The following is a 23,058-nucleotide window of genomic DNA, read 5'->3' on the forward strand; positions in this document are numbered from 1 at the left end:
GTTTGAATCCTACATTGCAGATGTAGTTGTTTATTTTTCTTTTTTGATTAAACAAAAACTGTTTAATGAATGATTTATTTGTCATGGAACACATGGACAACACGCAGAGTTAAAATCACACTTAAAGAAACTGCCTGCCCATTCTATTGAATCATAATTATAACAAATAATAATACATTTCACATACTTATATAGCACCTTTACCATGGTCTGAGACGGCTGCACAGATAATCAAGAGGGGTACAATAAAAATGAAAGCACAATAAGAATGAATAAATAATAGTGCACAGCCTTGTGTTTGTATGTATTTATAAAATCTGGGAAGCAATATATTCTAGTTGATGCTGACATTTAATTAATTTGAAGTAGGTAAAAATAAATATTTGGAAATATTGCAAAGGGGAATGTTTATATACTTATAGAAAACAGCACACACACCATTTAGTTAATTATATATATATATATATATATATATATATATATAATCATCCCGGCCAATACCCCCAGGCCTCTAGATGGAGCTCTCCTTGCAGCATGGAGGTGCCCCGAATGCCAGCAGGGCGTTATGGACAACGAAGTTTTTATGCACAGCCCTGCTGGCTACCATGGGGACCACCAGGAGTCGCTGCAGGGAGGCACAAGGACATCTATTTTCCCTACAACCCGGAAGTACGTCCCAGTCACATGGACAGAAGGAATGACGTGCTTCCGGGATGAAAAAGAGTTTTGATCTGACCCGGAAGTGCTAAGAAGTCACAGTGACTGAGGGTTCAGAAGCACTTCCGGTTTTATAGTCCAGTTCACGGACTATAAAGGACTCTGGGAAATCCCAGACAAATGAGCTGAGCTGGGTGGAAGGGTGGCAACGCGTCTGGGAGTGGTGGAGTGTTATTGATTAGTGTACTGTTTATTATTTATGAGTATTGTGGAGAGGAGGGTGCTTGGTGCATGTTATTGTCTAAATAAATATTAAATTTGGACTTTTATCTGGTGTCTGGCGTGGTGTCCGAGGGTTCAAGGAAGCGAGAGCTCCCCCATATCTGTCACAGTTGGCGTAGTCGGCAGGATTCTCTGGTCGTCGGTTTGGCAGAGGACCTGTATTTAAAAATTTACTGTGGACAGAACCCTAAGAATGCAGCGTCAGGGCACGTAGAAAAATCGTTGGAACCCACCTTCAACAAGTCCATTATGGGGAAAAAGAGGAGAAAGCAAAGTGACAGCACACGCGGAGGATCTGAGCTTGTCATGCCCGACGCTTGGGATGAGCTACGGAGCGGCCACACGAGTCAAAAGGGGCCTCCAGAGAAGGACGATCATCACGAGGTACGTGCCGGGGATTTAATGAACAATCCATTTAAAATAACTCACTTTGTCCCGTGCATGTACCTTGGAGAAGATCATCTGGAAGCTCTGCGGGAGGCAGGAGACATTCCCGAAGACAGTGGTGCACTCCTGTTCGAGCCGGCGAGCACAAAAGGGGACTTCTGCATGTCGGCTGCCGGCAAGGGACTCGTGACCTACCCCGTTGCATTGTGGGAAGGAGAAGGTCTGTGTCCAGCTGCTTGTAGCTTCACCCAGGAAAAGACAGACTTGGTTTTTCTGAAGGGGAAAGGGGAGGCGAGCGAAGCACCGCTCTCCCTACAAAAAGATAAGGAGGTCCAGGAAATGACTGATTGGTCCATCGATAAATTGAGACAGATGGATTGCAGTCAGCCAAAAGCGGCACAGCGGACCTCCGAAAAGAACTCCAAATCCCAGGCTCCCTTGCGGAACCCGTCAGAGCACGTGCCAGGAACAGGCATGCTCATTGGCTCCTGGCCGGTAGGTAGGGCTAAGGATGGCTCGAGCCTGCCTCCGGTCGAATTAAATAACTTTATGGACGTGCGGGAACTCGAAAAGCTAATTGAGCCCGTACGTAGTTTCTTGCAGATCGTGGCAACAATAAAGAAGATTGTTGGAGAGCTGGGAGCAGCGGCTGAATCGCCATTAAGAAAGGTAGATGAGTACCTACGGTGATTTGGTCGGGAGCCTCCCGTCATGTTAAATGCGGTGGTACAGGTAAGTGAGACCCGTACCTTATATCATAGAGGGACGCAGTGTGAACCGGGCCCACGATTACTTAGTAGTACAAGTCTTCCTCACTTTCATCTGCAGGGGTTTTCAAAAAAAACCTGTCCAATGAGGTCTATTTCATCCTCCCTTTCAGAATGTTTCTAAAATGTGTCATGCAAGTGTCATTAAATAGTGCCGTCGCGCGCCCTGTTGAAGCTTTTTCTGGGTGTTTCTTTTGAATAAAGGCCGAAAGTTTCTCCCACATTTCCAACATTTCCTTTATCTAACTTGTAGAGATAACTTACTTCGCGTCACTTATTTCCTGCAAAACCTCCGTGTGCTGCTGCTTCTGTAGCTCCTTTAGCTCCTCCGTTGTCAGTTCCTCAGAGTGCTCCTCGATGAGCGCATTGATGTCACCTTCATCCATATCCAGGCTTGCTGGGGGATGTATCCTTCGGCCGCTATCATTCCTGTAAAAGTTTTGAGGTAATCCTCAGCCGCCTTCATATCCGGACTCGCTGCCTCACCATGCCTGACAACGGAATGAATGCCGGTCCTCTTTTTAAAATTCTCGAACCAGCTCCGACTGGCTTTAAACGACTCGCCTGATGCCAAGTCCTTCAAAGTGCCTGGGGTCTGCTGCTGCAAATCAGCGTAAATCACTCGTGCCTTCTCGCAAATTATAGCCTCGGTCACAGTATCTCCTGCGAGCTGCTTCTCCGTCAACCACACAATCAGCAGCTTCTCCATATTTTCATGGATAGATGTCCGCTGTTTAGAAATGATTTTAACCCCCTTGGCTGGCGTTATAGCCTTTATCGACTCCTTCTGCTTCAGTATGGTGCAGATTGTAGAAGTGCTACGCTTGTACTGCTTCGCCAAATCGACTACACGCACACCTTGCTCATGTTTTTCTATAATTTCTTTCTTTAATTCAATGCACATCATCCGCTTTTTCTCTGCACTGTCCTTCGCACTCACTTTCTTCGGACCCATAGTTGGAAAAACGAAGTTTTGCAAAATAACTGCAAGCACAAATGCGAGCACAACACTGAAGCTTCCACTGCGAGCTAACTGCTTAAAGTGAACTAGTGAGCATTGTGCCGCAGTCCATCATTCATCAAGCATTCGCTTTTACCTGATGGACAGATATTTTTGTTATTCATTCATTTTAATGAATTTCTACTTTGTTTTTGATGTATTCGAACGTACTGTATCTGTATACTTATATGTGATAGTTCTTTAATTTAGTAAGTGGTATAATCTATTCTTGCATTTTCCCTTGAGAGTTGCTAGCTCTGAAAAGAGGAATAATTATGTTCTGTTTTGTACATTGTATTTACCCCATTTTTTGACATCCAATGTAGTCTTTCTCTGAATTGCCTTTCCCAAGATTTCTTCCATTTTTTTGCCTAAGAGGGTTTTTTTTTTTAATTTTTTCTTGTCTTCTTAGAGTGTCAAGGCTGAGGGGCTGTTAAAAATAGAGCATGTTAAAGCCCATTGAAGCATTCCTTGTGTGATTTTGGGCTATACAAGAAATGAGTTGTTGTTGTTGCCTCACTAATCTGTGATAAGCAAGCAAAAGATCCACAGGCTTATCTCTGCAGTTTCTTGAAAGGTCTTGTAACCTTCCCCTAGGAAACATTTATGAGGAGGAGCACCAACCGAAGAGACACACACAAGAGACCAGCCTCACACATTTTGCATCCTGGGACCAAATTGTATGTTTCTGAATGTTTAATTTTAATTATTTTTTTTTTTTTTTGTTTACTTAACTTTTTCAACCACATGCCAAATAACTACAATTTATATCATTTTTCCCCTTGTGTCTTTAAACTGGTCCAGTGTGATTAGAAGTGTGTGTGTTTGTATACAGTGTGATGGCTTCCAGACTCTATGGGGACAATTTCTGCCTTGTGCTCCTAAAGTGCAGTTCAAGGCTGTCCTTACTCAGGTCTGGCTCCCGTTCAAAGGATGTCATGTGACAATCACTACATATATTTCAATAATAAAACAAAGCTGACCCCCCCTTCACCCCCAACCCCAGTTGAAAAGTTATTTCTCAAAGATGTCAGTGTATATTAAATAGTTTGAACTGGAAGAGAGTGACTGACACACACACACACACACACACAGGTACATATACAATAATATATAGCATATTATAAGTGAGACCATAGTGGTCTTAATGACTTGCCAATTTCTGTGTTATGCATGATGCTGCCAAAATACTCTCAGAGTATTGACAAAACAAGTACAACAACACTGCAGCTTACTGGGATGGCAGAGAGAGATGCTGCATTAGCGTGCATCTGCAGAGCAAAATTCTCAATGAATAAAAAGAACAACTGACAATTGATTTTTACAGGGCTGTAAAAGGGAAAATTAGATAACAGCTTAAAAAAGGATATCTCAGCTTGCTGTACTGATTACCTGCTCAAGGCTAATCCTGCCAAAACAGGCTTCTGCCCCCTGCTGTCCTAATCCTCAGGTTTCATAAAAACAGGATGTGGTGCATATGCAACCCAGTCTCAGTGTGAAACTTGAAACTTCTATTCTTGGCTCGAGTGTAGATAAAAACATTCCTAAGAAAGATATGGATAAGAATCATGGAAGTAGCCTTGTTGTCTTTCATGTTCTATAGAGGTGACAAATCCTTCAAAATGTTGACTGTCTTTGACCTATTGGCATGTCATTTATATGGTTAAGATCCATGATAAAAATAAAAAATGTTGAAGGATACATCTGTGAAGGTAATCTCCACAATATAAAACTTTCAATAATTAAGAGTAAATGTTTTTTTTTTTCTTTCATACACTTAGTTTAGAACGGATTTAGTTTTCCATTGTATATATAACCGACATTCTGTCCAAATAAGCAATGGTGTCACCATGAGTCACATATATAGAGTGCATATCTATCTATCTACAGTTAGGTCCATAAATATTTGGACAGAGACAACGTTTTTCTAATTTTGGTTCTGTACATTACCACAATGAATTTTAAATGAAACAACGCAGATGCAGTTGAAGTGCAGACTTTCAGCTTTAATTCAGTGGGGTGAACAAAACGATTGCATAAAAATGTGAGGCAACTAAAGCATTTTTTTAACACAATCCCTTCATTTCAGGGGCTTAAAAGTAATTGGACAATTGACTCAAAGGCTATTTCATGGGCAGGTGTGGGCAAGTCCGTCGTTATGTCATTATCAATTAAGCAGATAAAAGGCCTGGAGTTGATTTGAGGTGTGGTGCTTGCATGTGGAAGATTTTGCTGTGAACAGACAACATGAGGTCAAAGGAGCTCTCCATGCAGGTGAAAGAAGCCATCCTTAAGCTGCGAAAACAGAAAAAACCCATCCGAGAAACTGCTACAATATTACGAGTGGCAAAATCTACAGTTTGGTACATCCTGAGAAAGAAAGCAAGCACTGGTGAACTGGACGTCCACAGAAGACAACAGTGGTGGATGATCGCAGAATCATTTCCATGGTGAAGAGAAACCCCTTCACAACAGCCAACCAAGTGAACAACACTCTCCATGGGGTAGGCGTATCGATATCCAAGTCTACCATTAAGAGAAGACTGCATGAAAGTAAATACAGAGGGTGCACTGCAAGGTGCAAGCCACTCATAAGCCTCAAGAATAGAAAGGCTAGATTGGACTTTGCTAAAAGAACATCTAAAAAAGCCAGCACAGTTCTGGAAAAACATTCTTTGGACAGATGAAACCAACATCAACCTCTACCAGAATGATGGCAAGAAAAAAGTATGGAGATGGCGTGGAACAGCTCATTATCCAAAGCATACCACATCATCTGTAAAACACGGTGGAGGCAGTGTGATGGCTTGGGCGTGCATGGCTGCCAGTGGCACTGGGACACTAGTGTTTATTGATGATGTGACACAGGACAGAAGCAGCCGAATGAATTCTGAGGTGTTCAGAGACATACTGTCTGTTCAAATCCAGCTAAATGAAGTCAAATTGATTGGGTGGCGTTTCATGATACAGATGGACAATGACCCAAAACATGCAGCCAAAGCAACCCAGAAGTTTATTAAAGCAATGAAGTGGAAAATTCTTGAATGGCCAAGTCAGTCACCTGATCTTAACCCAATTGAGCATGCATTTCACTTGTTGAAGACTAAACTTCGAACAGAAAGGCCCACAAATAAACAGCAACTGAAAGTCACTGCAGTAAAGGCCTGGCAGAGCATTAAAAAGGGGGAAACCCAGCATCTGGTGATGTCCATGAGTTCAAGACTTCAGGCTGTCATTGCCAGCAAAGAGTTTTCAGCCAAGTATTAGAAAATAACATTTTATTTCCAGTTATTTAATTTGTCCAATTACTTTTGAGCCCCTGAAATGAAGGGATTGTGTTAAAAAAATGCTTTAGTTGCCTCACATTTTTATGCAATCGTTTTGTTCACCCCACTGAATTAAAGCTGAAAGTCTGCACTTCAACTGCATCTGAGTTGTTTCATTTAAAATTCATTGTGGTAATGTACAGAACCAAAATTAGAAAAAAGTTGTCTCTGTCCAAATATTTATGGATCTAACTCTTATCTATCTATCTATCTATCTATCTATCTATCTATCTATCTATCTATCTATCTATCTATCTATCTATCTATCTATCTATCTATCTATCTATCTATCTATCTATCTATCTATCTATCTATCTATCTATCTATATTCTACTAGAATAATATAAACAAAACAACAGGAAGACAACTCCAAAGACAATTTTGTTTATCTTCACCACTCTTCCTTACTTTTAGCCTTGTCATTAAAGATAGTAATAAATAAATTTTAATTCATACCCACTTTGTCTTAATCTTAGTTCAGTTTTGATGTGGCTGTTATGAAATCTCCTAGAAAATTATTTGATACCTCTTTATTGTGAAATACAGGGTGCAACATATGCCAGCTAGCACCATGACCGGAGGGAAGATGCTCCTCCAGTTTCAGTACAATCTAGGGAGTGGGCCAATTACTTATGTGAAAACTGTTAGTTTTAGCAGAAAAATGGATTAGCAGAAAGAAATGGCCTGCAGTGAAGCACTGTGTAAATTACAGTGGATTAGCATAAGTGATAAACTGTAATCTTTGCCAAGATGTAACGTGCCAATACTTAGGTGTTTACTTTGATTTATTGCATTGATGTATAAGATAAACAAAGTAACTGGAAATATCATAACAAATTAACGCCCTACATCAGTGCACCAATAAGTTATCTTGTCTCCTGTTTTAGTCATCTTTAATAAAAGTTACCTATGTAATGTGAGTCCATTGTGGTACAAAAGTGGGCACAACAACACATGGCAGATAAGAAAATTATGAAAATGAAGGTACACACATGTAGCCATGTTTTCCTCGTGTTAATGAGTTTGCTCCAGATGTGATTTTTGTCTGTTTAATGGAATACACAAAAATGTTAATTTTTTTTTTGTTTCTTTCCCTGTATTGTTTGTAGTGATGGCCAAAAAATTTTTTGATCTCATGTTTTTTAAGCACATTAGGCATTCATAGAGACTCAAGACTGTTTGGTAGACAAGTGAATGACATACCGAAAACTGGCAATTGTATGTTGTCCCACTTTGGAGATGATACTGCAGTTCTGTACAAGTTATAGTAATTATGGGTGATTATAAAAGACCACCAGGCACTTCTGTTAGTCTTGAAGAATGGTCTTGCTCCTAGTATGTAGAAGTCAGTTTCTACAAGAGTCCACCCATGCTAAGTTAACCATATTTCAAAGAACAATCAAAAGATAACAGTCACATATTTGATTCACTCCTAAACAGTACCTCAGATGGAGATGATGCAAAGATGGTCAAATCAAGAAAGGCACAGTACTTAACGGAAGAAGCAAAACTGATGTTGTAAACAATTCTTACTGTATAGAAGTATGGTGTATTATCTGTGCCTGGGTTTATCAAACATTTTAGGGTAGGAAAACAGTCCCAATTGTCTCAAAAATCTCAGAGGGACACAGATTTGGTCCTGATCTAATTATTTTTTCTAATTTAGAAAACTACTCCTAATTTCACTAGGATGTAGGAGAGCTGGTGAGCTGTCCTGACCCACAATGAGCGGCCAGAAGATGGCATCCAGGCAGAAATTGACACACACATCCCAGAAAAAAGGGCTAAATGTTTTGAAAGTACTGGACAATGATTAACTCATAAAAATGTACCAAGTTAAAAAAGATTGAATAATATTTGTAACAAATGTTGTATGTCACATGATCACTCCATCTACACAAAGAGACTATCCGCTTTCAACTGAAATAAAAGTGCTATTAATCTTACATTTTTGGCCACAGAGAAAATGCAGTTTTGCAATAATGATGATTTAAGTATGTCACAACAAAACCATTTCTTGAATTTTGAACGAATCTTTGAATGGCCTTACAACAATTTAGGTAATATGCAGATTAATACATCTCACCATCACTCCACATGAGATAATGTTAAAGTAAGCTGCATTCTTGCAAATCTCTCTTTTTCTTGGAGTTGATGGTGCGATTGACAGCATGGAGGAAAAATGTCATTGCCCCAAGTGTTGATAAGCATGCATATGTGAATCACAAGCAATACCACAGTATCAATACACAGGTAGACATGGATGCAAACTGTACTACATAATCAGCATATTACCATTACAATGTACAGTATATGGGGATAGATGAGTGATTGACAGTGAAATGTCAAACAGGTATGCTGAGCTTGGCATTCCACAAGTCCTTAAAATATTCACCTTATACTTCACAAGCTCGGGAAGATTAAAAAAGGCAGGCACAATATCGCAGGGCATTAGATAAATAGAACCTCACAGAAATTAAAGGGGAGATCATAAAGAGGGACACAGTACATGACTGTGGAAGATGACTGGCAAAACTGGATGAGAGAACACAACTTTAGAAAGAGGGATAGTTCTGGCTAGTTTCAGCGTAACTGTCATTTTATAAGTTGTTTCCCATGGCCATAACAGTGAGAAGGTGTTATATTATTATTATTACTATTTTTGTAGTAACGTAGTGTTAATATTGGAAAACTACTACACAATACCATGATTTTCAAGGAAATTATAAAATGCCTCCATCAGTGCCAGTCTGCAGCCTGAGTTACTGTAAAATCAGGATGTCATTCTTTCTCAGACATGAACTCCTACTCTTAGCTGGGAGTGTGTATAGGATGATTCATAAATACTTCTCATGTCTTACTCTGAGGTAGGACAACTTCTTATCATAGTCAGACATTTAGTGCAATTGCTGGAGTAATTTGGAGATGCGTGATAAACATGGGCATAGGTCTCAAATTTTCTACACCTCCCCAGTATTTAAATGCCTTGGGAAGTTAAATGTCTCTAACATAAAGCACTTCAGATATGTGTTGTTGCTCCTTGGCATGAGACAAATATTCATCAGGATACCACTTCCGCAATAATAATAATTGTGCTGTCTTGGTTAAGATTTGAAATAAGAAAATATTAAGATTAACACCATCTTGTGTTGAAGTTCAGCACTTTTTTTTACTTAGGGAACAGCCTGCCTTAGGGCAACGATGTCATCAAGATGAGCCTCAGAGAGTAGAAACAAACGGAGAGCACGTTTGTCTCACTTCTTTAGCTATAAATGTTCAGTTTGGCTTTTGAAGGCATTGTTGCTATGTAGGAATGTTTATTTCTTTGTATTAATGCATATTTGTGAGTCTGTTAAGTATTTAAAGTTATTTAGTATTTTTAAGGTAAAATATTCTAACAATTTACCGTTGTTATTGGAGTTTTCACTGCATTAAAAATGTACTTGTGAGCATACCTTTCTCAGACATTCTTGCCAGCTTTGCCAGAATAAGCTCAGATAATATTTGCCATTCATTTGAATGTTATTTCTTTGTTTATATATTTGTAAAGAATAAATAATTTTGTCATTAAGTTTATTGTGTGAGTTTGTATACAGGGCTGTCTTAATGCATGGGCACGCTGGGCGGTTGCCCGGGGGCCCCACGCTAATCTATGTATGTTGTGACTTGCTGAGTGGTTGTGTAGGTAGGGGCCCAGTGCACTGCTTTTTCCAGGGGCCTGTAATGCTGTTAAGATGGCCCTGTTTGTATATAAGGATTTCTCAAATCATTGTGTTTATGATTTACTTATAGTTTTACCCTATTCCAACTGGCTTCAGTAAACAAAGCAAACTGGAAACTTTTGCCTGAGTGGTCATTGGAAAGGAGTTTATCTGACTGTCAACTCAGGCAGTCCGCTTGAGGAAGAGGGCAGGACAGTAATAATAATAAGTTTTTACATTTATATAGCACTTTTCTCACAACTCCAAGCAATGACTTCTAGTAAAATCTTCAGGTAAATTGTTTAGCCTGTCAAATAAACCCCCTTGTGAATGTATTAAAATAATGATGAACTATGACTACCAAAAACACAAAAGACTGCAAGCAATAGTCAAGAATTGGCAACTGTTTTATTTGACTTCCAAATTTCAACAAAGGCAACCACATAAAGCAGGAGGAATACAGATAACACTACAACAGTGTTAAATAACCAGCACTAATAAAATGTTCATCACAGAGATGAAGAGGAGAGGGAGGGAGGGAGAAAGAGAGAGAAAGAGAGAGAGAGAGAGAGAGAGAGAGAGAGAAACACACACACACACACACACACACAAGGCCTTGGTCCTCTGTACAAGTGGGATATTATACTCAGGTTAGGTAGATTGGACTGAAAAGAGAATGAGTAGAATGTGGATCTCCATGAGTGTCTGCAAGAGCAGCATGAGATCCAGTAGCTCCACAAGTGTTAGGGACAAAGACAATACAAACAACAGAATGCACTGAGGCCACAACAGCAGGAGCAGTGCTGACAGTGGGCATCTCCCAAGTTGGTTAGGTCTCTGGTCAGGCAAAGAATATGAAGAAGGAACCTTTAACCATCAGCAGTACCTGCCTACTGGTCATTCATATGGGTTATTACAAATACTGTGTCAAGGTGAGGTTTTCATTTGATACTATTCATAGTTAAAGTGGTATTTTTGTTGTCATTTTTACTGAAACCATGTACTTTACTTTTGGGTGCTTTTTAACATTATTTAGACCCTATAGAAGAAGATAAAAGAGGTTTTCACCTTGTCTGGTCTTTCCATTGTAAATTTAATGTTGATCTTAAAGGCTTTATGATGTATTATGCTCAGGTTTTGCATTTTATAAAATTCATTCGTAATGTCACCGGAATCAAAAAAAATCCTATTAGGAGACTGTAGTAGAAATGACAAGTAGATACTGGAGAACCACTGATGTAGCGTACAACAACAATTAATCAGAAACAAAATTTAAAAGGATATAAGGACTCAAATTGGAACTAGAAGAAAACATGGTAGAAGGAAAAAAACACTGTGCTGACATACCACATGTATGAATAAAGTATTTATGTCTCTTTGGACTTTGTTTACATTTTATTTCATTTTAATATTAAATATAATATTTATTATAAGAAGCTTTTGCCCTGTTCAAAATAACTATAAAATATTTTACTAATTATAAATCCTTTTATATAGCACACTTCTATTTACAAACCCAGACTACTATAAACACTTATAAATGTAGTATAGCCAAATAAAACAAACCTAGCATCAGAACTTACATATTTAAGGAAACAGAGTCAGTCTGTCTCTGTGCAATTAATATTTTTAGGAAGAATTCGGGCTTCATACTATGATCGTTGAAGTGTCCACATGTGCAGTTCCTTGAAGATCAAGAGGGTAAATGAGCACTTACAGCAAATCAAATTAATGTAATTGAAAAGAAACAGTTAGGAAAATCTCATAATAATGCCAGTAGCTGCAATAACTCCCAAAGAATAGAGGTCATCATAATGAAAGAGAGAAAAGATAATTCAGCTGTTAATCTGTGGAGAACATAGCACTGTCCAAAGTGAATAACTGCCAAAAAGAGCACCAGCCTGGCGAGGACACATACAGTACATGCATATGGTAGCTCTCAAAGTGCAGCATGAAAGCAATTATTTATGGGGAGAAACGAAGATAAAGAAAAAGAACAACTCCCATCTTAGCTAGAATTACAGAGAGAACCTCCTTCTACATTTCATTATAAATCATGTGGGAGATGAAGTTTATTAAGGCCCAAAAAACATTCTTAGCCTCAGTGCTATGTATTTCACCCAGAGGGCATTGTCCATTCTTGTGAAGCTTGGCATGGATGCAGCAGGTAATGACACTGTTTCTCTGAAACAAAACCTACAATACCTTTAGAAAGAAAAGAGAAAGGAAAAAAAAGGAAAAACTTATGCATCAGAGCAGTGAGATGGTCTGAGGAGATATCTCAGCTCCAGTTCTTTTATTTTATAATTTGTGAAATGTATGAAAGATTAACTGCTTATGTAGGTTTACATCAGCATTACTGTGTATGTGAAAGGATTTGAGGTCATAATCTTGAGTAGCTGCTTTCATTGACTTACCGTTTATAAACATAATGTAATTGCTAGTTAACATGAATCATAAATCATATTTTAGCACAAGTAAGGTTTCTTGTTTGGTTTACCATGAAGACCTCTTGAATAGCTTGTGGAGTCTGATGGTCAACCATGAGCAGCAGAGACTTCTATGTAAAGTTCACATTGTAGTAAGGTGCATTCAGAATGAGATGGCCAGAGGGTGAGAGTTAATTTGAAGTTAAGCATGTGGGTTTATTAAAGTACAAACTAAATGTCTATATAAACCCTAGTTAACTAGCATCTTTAAACATGAGTTTAAAAATCCTGTCTGAAAGATCATTATTAATTTAAAATGTCCTCCATAAAATGCCAAGAAAGGAGAATAATTTCATCTGCCTGGCCTGAAGAGAAAGATGGGGTCATTACAGACATCTCAGCATGACATATTATGACTGTGATGGATGTTCTGTGAGTAGAAATGCATCTTAGGAGTGTTGGGTGTTGAGACTTTATGATGCTTATAAGAGTTTAAACTGGACTTCTGTATAGATTCTGAGCTCTCAATCTGTATTTCAGAATTTAAAGAATGCTGGGAAAGGCAGAGAATACTTCAATAATAAAGACGGCAGCAGTAACTTAGCAACATGGCAGAACTTAAAACAGGCAACTCATTCCTTCTTACAATGGCAGAATTAGCAGAATTCAGTCACTTTGCCGTCAAATTCAAAATTCTCCAGTGGATTTATCTTAAGATAAAGGCAGTGTAATTAAAAACAAAAATGGAAATTTGACCTTACAATTATTGATTCAATGTACAATTAACAGATATGGCTCTATTAGCTGGTGTCCAACCCCCTCAAGTAAGCATTTCCTATAACAGTCCAGCAGTCTCTGACACTCCTTTATGCAGAATCTGATTTTTGAGGGCTGTCTTGTGTGCATTTCAAATCCCCCCACAGTATCTTGATAGGATTCAGAGCCAGGCTTTAACTTGGCCATGTCGGACCACTCAGTTTCTTTCTCTTTGCTGAGATACAGTCATCTGACAGATGTTTTCACATTATTCCAAGCACCATCTGTTACAATGACATGTACCTAGTGGATTCTATGATAGTGAGCAGCCCCAAACCATCTCTTTTTCACCACTCTGAATTATAGTTGGTATCAAGTTCTTCTGGTTAAAAAGTGTGGTTTTCATCAAAAATGTTTACTGGTGCTGTGGCCAAATAGCTATGGTTTCCTCATCTGTCCAGAGCACATTGTTGTAGAGGTCTTGGTGATCATGGGTAAACTTTAGTTACCTGATTATCTGTCTGGACCAGAAAGGTTTCTGCTTGTCACACCACCCATTTAGATCTAATTTATGCTGCCTCTTTCTAATGGTAGACTACTGCCGTTTGACATCAACAATGCCATGATGAAATTCTGGGATTCTTGTGCTGAACTTGCCCTGGCCTAGCCATCATAGCAAGTCATCAGTTGCTTGAAATTTTCTCTGCTTATAGATGATTCTTCTGGACAGTAAAATGGTTGATTTTCAAATGTTTGGAGATCTTTTAAAATCCCTTCCCAGATTCATAGGCATCTATAGCCTTCGTTCTGAAGGCCTCCTAACTCTTTTGATCTAGGCATGGCGTTAACACCTACTTCAACAACAAAGAGCAAACCAAACTAAATGTCTGAGGTTTAAATAAGATTGGTTCAGACAAGGTGCTTTTCTACTGATGTTCTAATCATTTCCACCACATTCTATTTTTAGGAATTAAAGGTAGTGAAAAGTGTGGGGCTGTACTTACTTTTTCACATGTGAAAGTTGCATTTATGTTTATTTAAATTATACACTGGACTACATAATCTAAATTAAATGACTTAATGTTTGTTGTATTAGATCACTTTAGCTACATGCTGTATATTCTTAAATTAAAAAAAGAAATGTTAATATATATTTAAAAAGAAAATAAATATCATGGGGTGAGTTTATGTTTTATATGACAGTATGTTGCATATGCATAAAAACCCATTTGAGAACAAACAGAACATTGATATATATATATATATATAAACTCTTATTCAGCTGAAACTTCACTTTAAATGGTTGACTTGAGAAGCAGAGAACAGAAACATCAGGTGACATTTTTATTTTTCTCCAGTGTGCGTCATACGATCTTCAAAATCTGTTACGTGGAACACCACCAGCAATCGTACTAGTGAAATATCAAGCAATACAAAAACTGCCATTATCTTTATTAATTATGGATTAACAAATTAATAAAATATAAGAATTGCAAGCTTTACTGTCTGTTAAAATCCTTACATGTAAATGACTATACTGAACGAGTTACCTTTAATGCTCTTAAAAGGTACACAAGGAGATCCCATTCTGCTTACAATTATTTTGGGTCAGCATATGGTGCACTTAAAAAAGAAGGAAGTGCAGCGCGTACAAAGCAGCTCAGCCTTGCTCTAACCCTTGGTTGGAGAACTCATAGGACATAGAATTGCTCCTTGAATGAACTGGTTATGAGCACTGGGACTACTAATTTCCAGTGATATGAATCCTGAGGCCACAGGTGCTGCAGGCCTACCAATAGAACCCAATTTCCATGGTTAGGTGCTTCCTCCAGCTATTGAGAAAATTACATGATCTGCAGGCTCACCTCACTTGTGTGCTCCATGTACTTCATTTGTCGATGAACTGTGTCTCTCTTGAGCAACCTGAAACACTGGAAATGTTTCATTCTAAATCAAACAATGAAAATGCATTAAAGAAAAAGAAAAACATGTTTTTGGTGTTACCCTTCTGTGTATATACATGAATATATTAGTTATTATCTACCCATTTTCAGAATTTGCCATTATTAACTATTTAAAGAGAAATCTATCTACTATATTACCGTGGGCAAGTGGTGTATTCTAAATTCCCTTTTATGGCTTATATGGAAATTTTCTGGGATTGGGGGGGTTGAAGTTGCCACATAACAAACATGGATTTAGTTATTGATTATTCCTGTAAACTCCACATGACTGTATCTCATGTAATTAATCAAAATGTGGCAAGTACAGTCATAATGAATCACATGCCATTTAATGATCAGAGTAGTTTATACTTGTGATATAGGTATATTCTATTAATTATCAACAACTATAAAGATACATACATAATCTATACTACTGCAGTAAGTAAAAAGTGTTAAACTCTTGTTTTTTCATTCTTGATCAGATTCAGAATCTGTAATATTTATCAGTATATTAAATTCAGTAATATGTTATCCTGATCAACACTTTTCATTACTATTTCAGTGAAATTTCTAACTCAGTTTACATTATGACAATCAGAAAGGCTTCAATGCAAGTTTTTGTTTGGGTTGGAATATCTGACCACTTTAATGCATTGCTTGTGTTCATTAATCTGAAGGTAATTCACAGTCCATTGAAATGTGAGCCTGTGTCACTTCAGGATCATGAGGGATAGAGGCCTTGCATGCAACATCTGAAATGGAGGGAACCAATCCCGGATGGGACACTAGTTCATTGCAGTCACACGCACTCTGTCTCATTGGGGAAATTTAGAGTTGGCAATTAACCCAAATTAAACTTTCATGGCAGGTGAGAAGAAAACATGATGCAGACACAAGGGTGTCACTTAAACTGCATAAAGTCCAAGCTGGATACAGGCCCAGATCCAGGAACTGTGAGGCAGCAGCATTACACACAGTGCCATGGTTTTGTTTTCACACAAATGTATTTATGTCATTATTTGCTTATTCTTTATGAGTTTAGTCACTATTGATCTAAAGGCAACCAAACTTGGCAGAGTTACTGCTGTGGCAGGTCATCTCAAATGCTGAGATCTTATGAGACGTTTTGTTGTTTTGCCATTTCATTTGAATAATCCTCATTCAAATCATTCCTGAAACGTTGCCATGGCTGGCCGCTGAGTTGCCTAAAGGATCATTTTATTTGATTTATTTTTTCTCTTTTTCAAATGACATAACTGTTGAACAATTTATTTTAGAAGGTATGAGAAATAGGCTGATATTTGGATTTTACATATGTCAAAGAAATTCAAAGGCAGTCCCAAAGGGATATTATTTTCTACTTGCAAATTGATCTTTTCATATTTCAATAATACATAATGTTACTTGTTTGTAATATATATGTTGGTTAACATGTTCCGATTGTCTTACAAATCAAATCTAATATACAGCTTAAGTTTTTTATTGTAATTTTTATTTGACCATTTTCAGATATGTCACCCATTGAATATTGAATTTTCCATTCATTTTTCTTGAAGGCTAGGAGAAATTGCAGTGCAGTCAATAGAGTTTTTTTTATTTTATTATTTTTCCTTGAATGTATTGTAAATCATTTCTAAGACCACATTTTATAATAGTAGTACTTTGGCTGTTATAACTACTTCAAATATACTTTAAAGCCCACGGTGCCTAACAGATTCTTCTGGACTTTCTGATGCAGATCTTGAAGCTACGACTCAGGTAAGCAGAACACCTTCCTCACTTATGTAAACATTTCTTTTTTGTTGCATCTCATTTCTTAATGCTCCATACTTCATCATAATCCACATGCCAAATAAAGAGTGTTACATTTTAATGTTACAGAATAATGGATAGCTTTTTGTGTTATTCTGTTATTATTTATAATTGATCCATGTTCTCCTTTAACCCTAACATTTTTTACAAATTTGCCTCGATTTTAGAAAAATACAATTCTGTTTGTGACACCAGCTCCCTCGCGTACTAGTATACGTTGTAAACATTTCGATGTTTATATTGCACCAAAATTACAAAATAAAATTTTATTATGGGAACTTTCTTATGTGATAAAAATAAATATAGTTTCTTTTAGGCAACAGTTAAACAAATTGCTCATGTAAAATGGACGATGAGATACAACTATTAAGTGAAGTTCCTTCAGTTGTTTTTATCCAGTTAATTTCTTTAGAGATACACAACCTTCTCATTTTAACAATCAAAAAACCTTGCACACTAATTCTAAAATTCAAAATCCTCAACTGTGACATTAGCCACATGACGCAATGTGTACGTGCATTGCTTGAACCCTTCTTTCCACTTTGCAGAGAGTTGCGCCATAGGGTGAGATTACCAATCCTTACCCTGAATCAAGTCCATTTCTTTGCTGCTCCTGTGCTTGAAGATGCAGGAAATGTAGATGAAGGTTTAACTTGATAGAGATGCCCTTTCGCTTGAAGACCACCTTCCCCATATCTTCCTATTTTCCACATTGCATTGATGGCATGATCAAAAATGATGTGTATCTTAGACTGTTTTGTGGATTTTGTAGTAATTTTCAGTGAAAACCATGGAATTAAATTTCTGCTAATTCATAATTCATTTCTTTAATAAAAAGACTCAGAATGCAAAAAGATGATAATGTGACAATCATTATAACCAAGGCCAGCAAAAAGTCTAAAACATGGATTTATTTCATTCAAAAGCACTGATTAATTTGCCAGGGCCAAGCAAATGCTTTGAACAAAGCCAATTCATTTTAAAATGTCAAAGAATGAAACGGGGGTGAACACTTTAATCACATTGTTACAAAGGTTCCTTTACCCCTACCTGTTCAAAGGCTGTAAAGCGTCATTCATACAACAGAATATGGCATGAACCAATAAACATTGACGATTACGTGGAACAGTGAGAAGTGAGGCCAGTCACAGTGAGCACACGCATGTCTGCAAAACGTACCAATCGATAGTATTATGGCTCAAAAGTCAGTTACAGAAAAGACAGAGTCAGATAAAGGGAAATCATTTCTTTAAATAAAATATTTAAATAGTCATAGATGCTCAAATATATTATCTTGACCAAACAATTTTCTCATAAACACGACTGTGAGCTGTGACATATCCGTGGTTACAACAGAGCTCTGTGCAGTTGCTGCAGCTGCCAATGCAGCTTTCATTTTTTTGACTATAAGGAAATTAATAGATTTATTAAGTGTCACCCATAACAGAGAAGAGTGCTGCTTTATGTTTCTATTCATTTTCATTACAAAAAAGGGAGAGAAAATGATCATCAGCTAGAGGTCAAAGGTCAGTGACCAAACGTGGGTAGGAATTCAGTGCATCAATGTTTGTATGTGCGCCATTCTTACTCACACAGCTACAACAATGCAAAGAACAAAGTTTCTACAGCAGTTCACAAAAATTGATATCAACCATACAGTAAATAAAAGCTAGAGTGAAGGGTAAAATGACCGTTTGTCTACAAATTCAGGGGGAAATTTTTTTCTAACATCTAAAAAAGAAAAAAAAATCCTCACCTAACCCCCAATAAAGAAATTTTGGATTTGTTTCTGTTTTGAATTAGAATCCTTTCCGATAAAATGCTCCTATGATGTGCAGTATCCCTAAAGTTGTTTGCCTCCACATTTTTTTCCTTATCTGTGCAACCAGAACAACTTTAGGCAAACTAAAGGTTAATTATTTTCATTGTTTCATAAAGCCCAAACAAGCTGGAACATACAAAAAACTTAAAAAGATGCTTACATTCCAATCACTAACTGATTTAGATTCGTTCTAAGTACAAGGTTCAGTTTGATGTTGAATTAACTGAATATGGTGCATAATTTCATACACTGACTGATGGGAATTAGGGTGAGGGCTTTAATAAATTAGTGCAATTGAGAAACATAATTCAGTTTATCATACCTGGTGCCTTTCGCATAAGTACTTTGACAGGTCAGTCCCATTTACCTTAAATTAAGCTAATGCACATCTCTTCATTTGTAACCATTATGGCCACACAGACAGGGAACAGCAAGAGATAAAGATTATACTGGACTTGGCACTTAACAGTCTTCAAAGCAAATCATAATACTGTTTTCCAAACCTTTACTATATTAAGTCCTAGACTAACTCCATGAAAATCTCAGCTTTCAAAATTCAAATTTCCAGAAAAGATGGGGAGAAAATAAATCTTGAAAGTTAAGCACTTTATAGACTCTGAATGTGTGTTTTCAAAAGCTTTCTGTTGTAAGAAAGCACCGGGTAAGGGCAAATACATATTTATGAATATATATTTTAAATACAATAATGGCACTACTTAAACTATATATGTGTATATGAGTACAGTATATATTCATATACACTATATATAGGTTTAATATACAGTAAGTATGCTCGTTGACTTAATAACTAATGCATTTTCAATTTTCAAGTCAAAAATTAGACTTAAGTTCCAAATTTATACTTTCACCGTCACTATAAACACACAGCATTCCTTTAATGTTTGACCCCCTCCCCTGATTGAAGCTAAATGCATTTATACAGTACTATGTAACAGAATTGCAAAATACATCAGGAAAGTCTTTTGCTGTCCTGCTTCCAGATGCTCAGATTTGTGATTTTTTTCAGTTTTTGAAATGATCAAAAAATAAACAAACAAAAAAATGGTATACAGACATCCTTTTGTTCCAGAGAAAAGGCAGTTAGGGTCAATACACATGAACTGTATGCCAGTTATATTGATATGCACTTGTTAAGCCAAATAAACTGAGCTTGGAGCAAAAGAACAGGTTTATTTTTGTAGAGCATTTGGAGATCCAATGAACTGCAATCTGCGGACGTTGATTTTAATAATTTATATATTATTTTTTGTATTGTGTGTTGTTTTTCTTCTGTGCTGCAGGAGGAACACAGGAGATCTGATTCAGACTTCACCAAGACTTACAGACCTAGGAAATTAAAACAAGAAAGCAGTGGGTTATTGGTGTTGCAGCAACAGTAGTTGAACAATAAGTGTAAAGTAATACAGTTCTGATTAATAGGAGAATCTGAAGAATTGTGTGCAAACAAAAACATTTTCAGTATTGCTTTTCTTTCCCTCTTTTTTTTTTTTTTGCAAATGGTTTTTAAAAGACATTCCAGAATCTTAACATACAATAAAAAACATGAGGCCTTTAATTGAGTACTTCTTTGATGATGGCATTTGCTGGTGTAAAGCATGCACTTACATTTGTTCGTAAAAGGCAATAGGAAGCTGCATCTCCTGTACACTTTGAAGATAGATTTTTTTTGTTCTTACTGCAGACAAGCAGAGTCTGCTACAAAGTGACCTTGAACCTGTTATTTATACCTATCACTTATTTGTGATCAACTGAGGACACTGCAACACACAAATGTACACATGCACCAACCTTTACTCAGCAACTCTGGAGGTACAGAGAATACGTACAGCCATGTAACCTCATACATTACCTGGACCTGCACTAATATTTTCCTTAACCAAAATTCCTTATGCCTTATGGAAAAATTATAAATAAAAAGTCAGCACATTGTAGCTTAAAGTGATGATTGCTATGAAAAAAAGCTGTTTTGGTTAATGACATGCTACAGTGTAGAAAGTCAGATCTTTGATTACTTGCCTAAATTATATTTTTAACACAGGCAACATTACCTTTCTTGAAGACACAATAATGGATGATGTGTTTCAAAATCTCAGAATATTATTTACAGAGGTAAATTATTTTTAACCATAAACGATATGACACTTCAAATAGTCAAGACAATTTTCTTGTGCTTGTATTAAATATTAAGGAAGAATCAAACAGATATTTAGCAGTAATTAGGAGATTCTGCTTAGCCATATTTGACATAGTATAAGGTGTAATAAAATAAGGGGGTGACTAGTATCAACAGAAGGTGTGACATAGTAAGAAAAATTGTCAGCACTTATTGTACTTGGTAGGCTTTGACAACATATAAAAGTCCAATACTCCCAGTCATATGTTGAATTTAATTATTGCTCTTGGTGGTTAATGATCAATTCACATCCACTCTTCTGAAGTAATACTTGTGCCCTTGACACATCGCAGCTTAAAAGTAGGGGAGAGCAACTTGCTGATTCAAAATTCATGCATATTGTGAGGAAGTCAAACATCATACTTAAGAAGACTATAGATTGACAGATATGACTAGAACTTGCCTAGGAGCAAGGGTTAAGGCACAATAGTTACTTTAAGAAGAAAATTTGGGAAAACACGGAGTAACTCACCATGCTTTAATGACAACAGCATGCTATTAAATTAAAGCAACAAAAAACTATAGCTTGGTTGAATAGTTAAATGATATATTTTAACATTCTAAGCTGCTCTCTAAATGTATGAGAAAGCTCTTTATCTGCCTCAGTCTGAATACCTTCAGATTAGCAGATGAAATTCTTCAGTCTTTAGAATAGTGGCTATTGTGACCAATATAAAATTTGAAACAGTAAACTAGAGAACATAAGATGACAGATTGAAATTGTACCTGTAAAATGTAAAATTATAATGTCAAACTGTATAATTTCTTGAATACTGTACTTTTACCAACCAAATATGAAATTCTCTTTTGATCTTCATGACATAATATGTACAATCATTTAACTCCTCGTTTTAAGTGTTAACTTTGGAGTCAATTTCAAATTCATCCTTTTTAACATATATAATTTCAAGTAATTCTGATCTTCTTAACTTAATAGGATTTACTAATACAATGCCTTACATATTTTATGTATAAGTTTAAAATGATAATGATAAATAAAACTATTTTGTAGGTAGTCAAGACTTTTAATTTGCAGGCAGTCAAATTGTGGAAATAATCTGCCTGTGATCAGTTTTAACATTTATTATTTATTCTTATTGATGTTGTTGACTGGACTAGTCATATTATTGACAGTAAATTACATTTTAACCAAAGACACCAACTTTTTGCATTTGTGTTTACTGTATTTACACTAACTAGGGACATGTTAATATACTGTACATAAAAGTTACATTATTATTCTTTTTTTTGTGGTTGTATTATATTTGCAAATCTTTTCAACCACTCTGAGCCTCTAGTCAATGAAGCACGTCATATGAAAGTAAAGGGAATTGAACTGAATCACCTAATGGCGCATTATTTACTATGGTTTCTAATAAATATATGCCTTCGATTAACTTGATACTGCTAAAGTTTCTGTGTACTTGGCATTTATTTTTCAGTTTTATAGTAGTAACAGTGAGCTAGCCTTACTTTATTCTTCTTCCCCAAATTATTGAGATGACATATAACAATATTCACTGTAGAGTTATTTTGAGAAACATATTCACATTTTGCAAAAAAGTAACTAATGCAAACATTATCTATTACCAGTAACGGAGCACTGCATGATAACGTGCAGTGAATACACTTGACTTGAGCATTCCTAGTTTTCATACTCTTTCTCTGTATGTTTAGCATTCTTTTGCTCAGAGGTTGATGTGCTTGCTGCTTCCTAAGCAGCTCTTCTTTTCTCCACCCTAGCGACCCACTTCTCTTCTTTAATCAGCATCTTTTCGCATCAACGCTGATTAAGTCGATGTTTGTGTTGCAATTACTTAGTATGTTTTCTTTAATTTTTCACTTAAGCTGGTACTTAAGTCTTCAATCTACCTCAAGAATGATTTAAGATATGAAGAGGTAGGGGAAGTGACAGCGAAGGTGGTATGGATGAGAACGGTGGCCATGCGGCGCATGCGTGCTGGCTGCTGCCGAGAGTT

The 23,058-nt window shown here is 36.8% G+C and overlaps 1 protein-coding gene across 1 annotated transcript in view; it reads right to left on the minus strand.

Moving 5' to 3' along the window:
• Positions 1-17,954: 17,954 nt before the first annotated feature.
• Positions 17,955-23,058, minus strand: part of cdh13 (cadherin 13, H-cadherin (heart)) — a 1,360,987-nt gene continuing 1,355,883 nt past the window's right edge. Inside the window, exon 14 of the mRNA XM_028810133.2 lies at positions 17,955-20,232. Coding sequence (XP_028665966.2) covers positions 20,225-20,232 — 8 coding nt within the window. The 3' untranslated portion in view covers positions 17,955-20,224. The remainder of the gene's footprint in view (positions 20,233-23,058) is intronic.

The sequence above is a fragment of the Erpetoichthys calabaricus genome, chromosome 9 (genome assembly GCF_900747795.2).
Source record: "Erpetoichthys calabaricus chromosome 9, fErpCal1.3, whole genome shotgun sequence".
Taxonomy (NCBI): domain Eukaryota; kingdom Metazoa; phylum Chordata; class Cladistia; order Polypteriformes; family Polypteridae; genus Erpetoichthys; species Erpetoichthys calabaricus.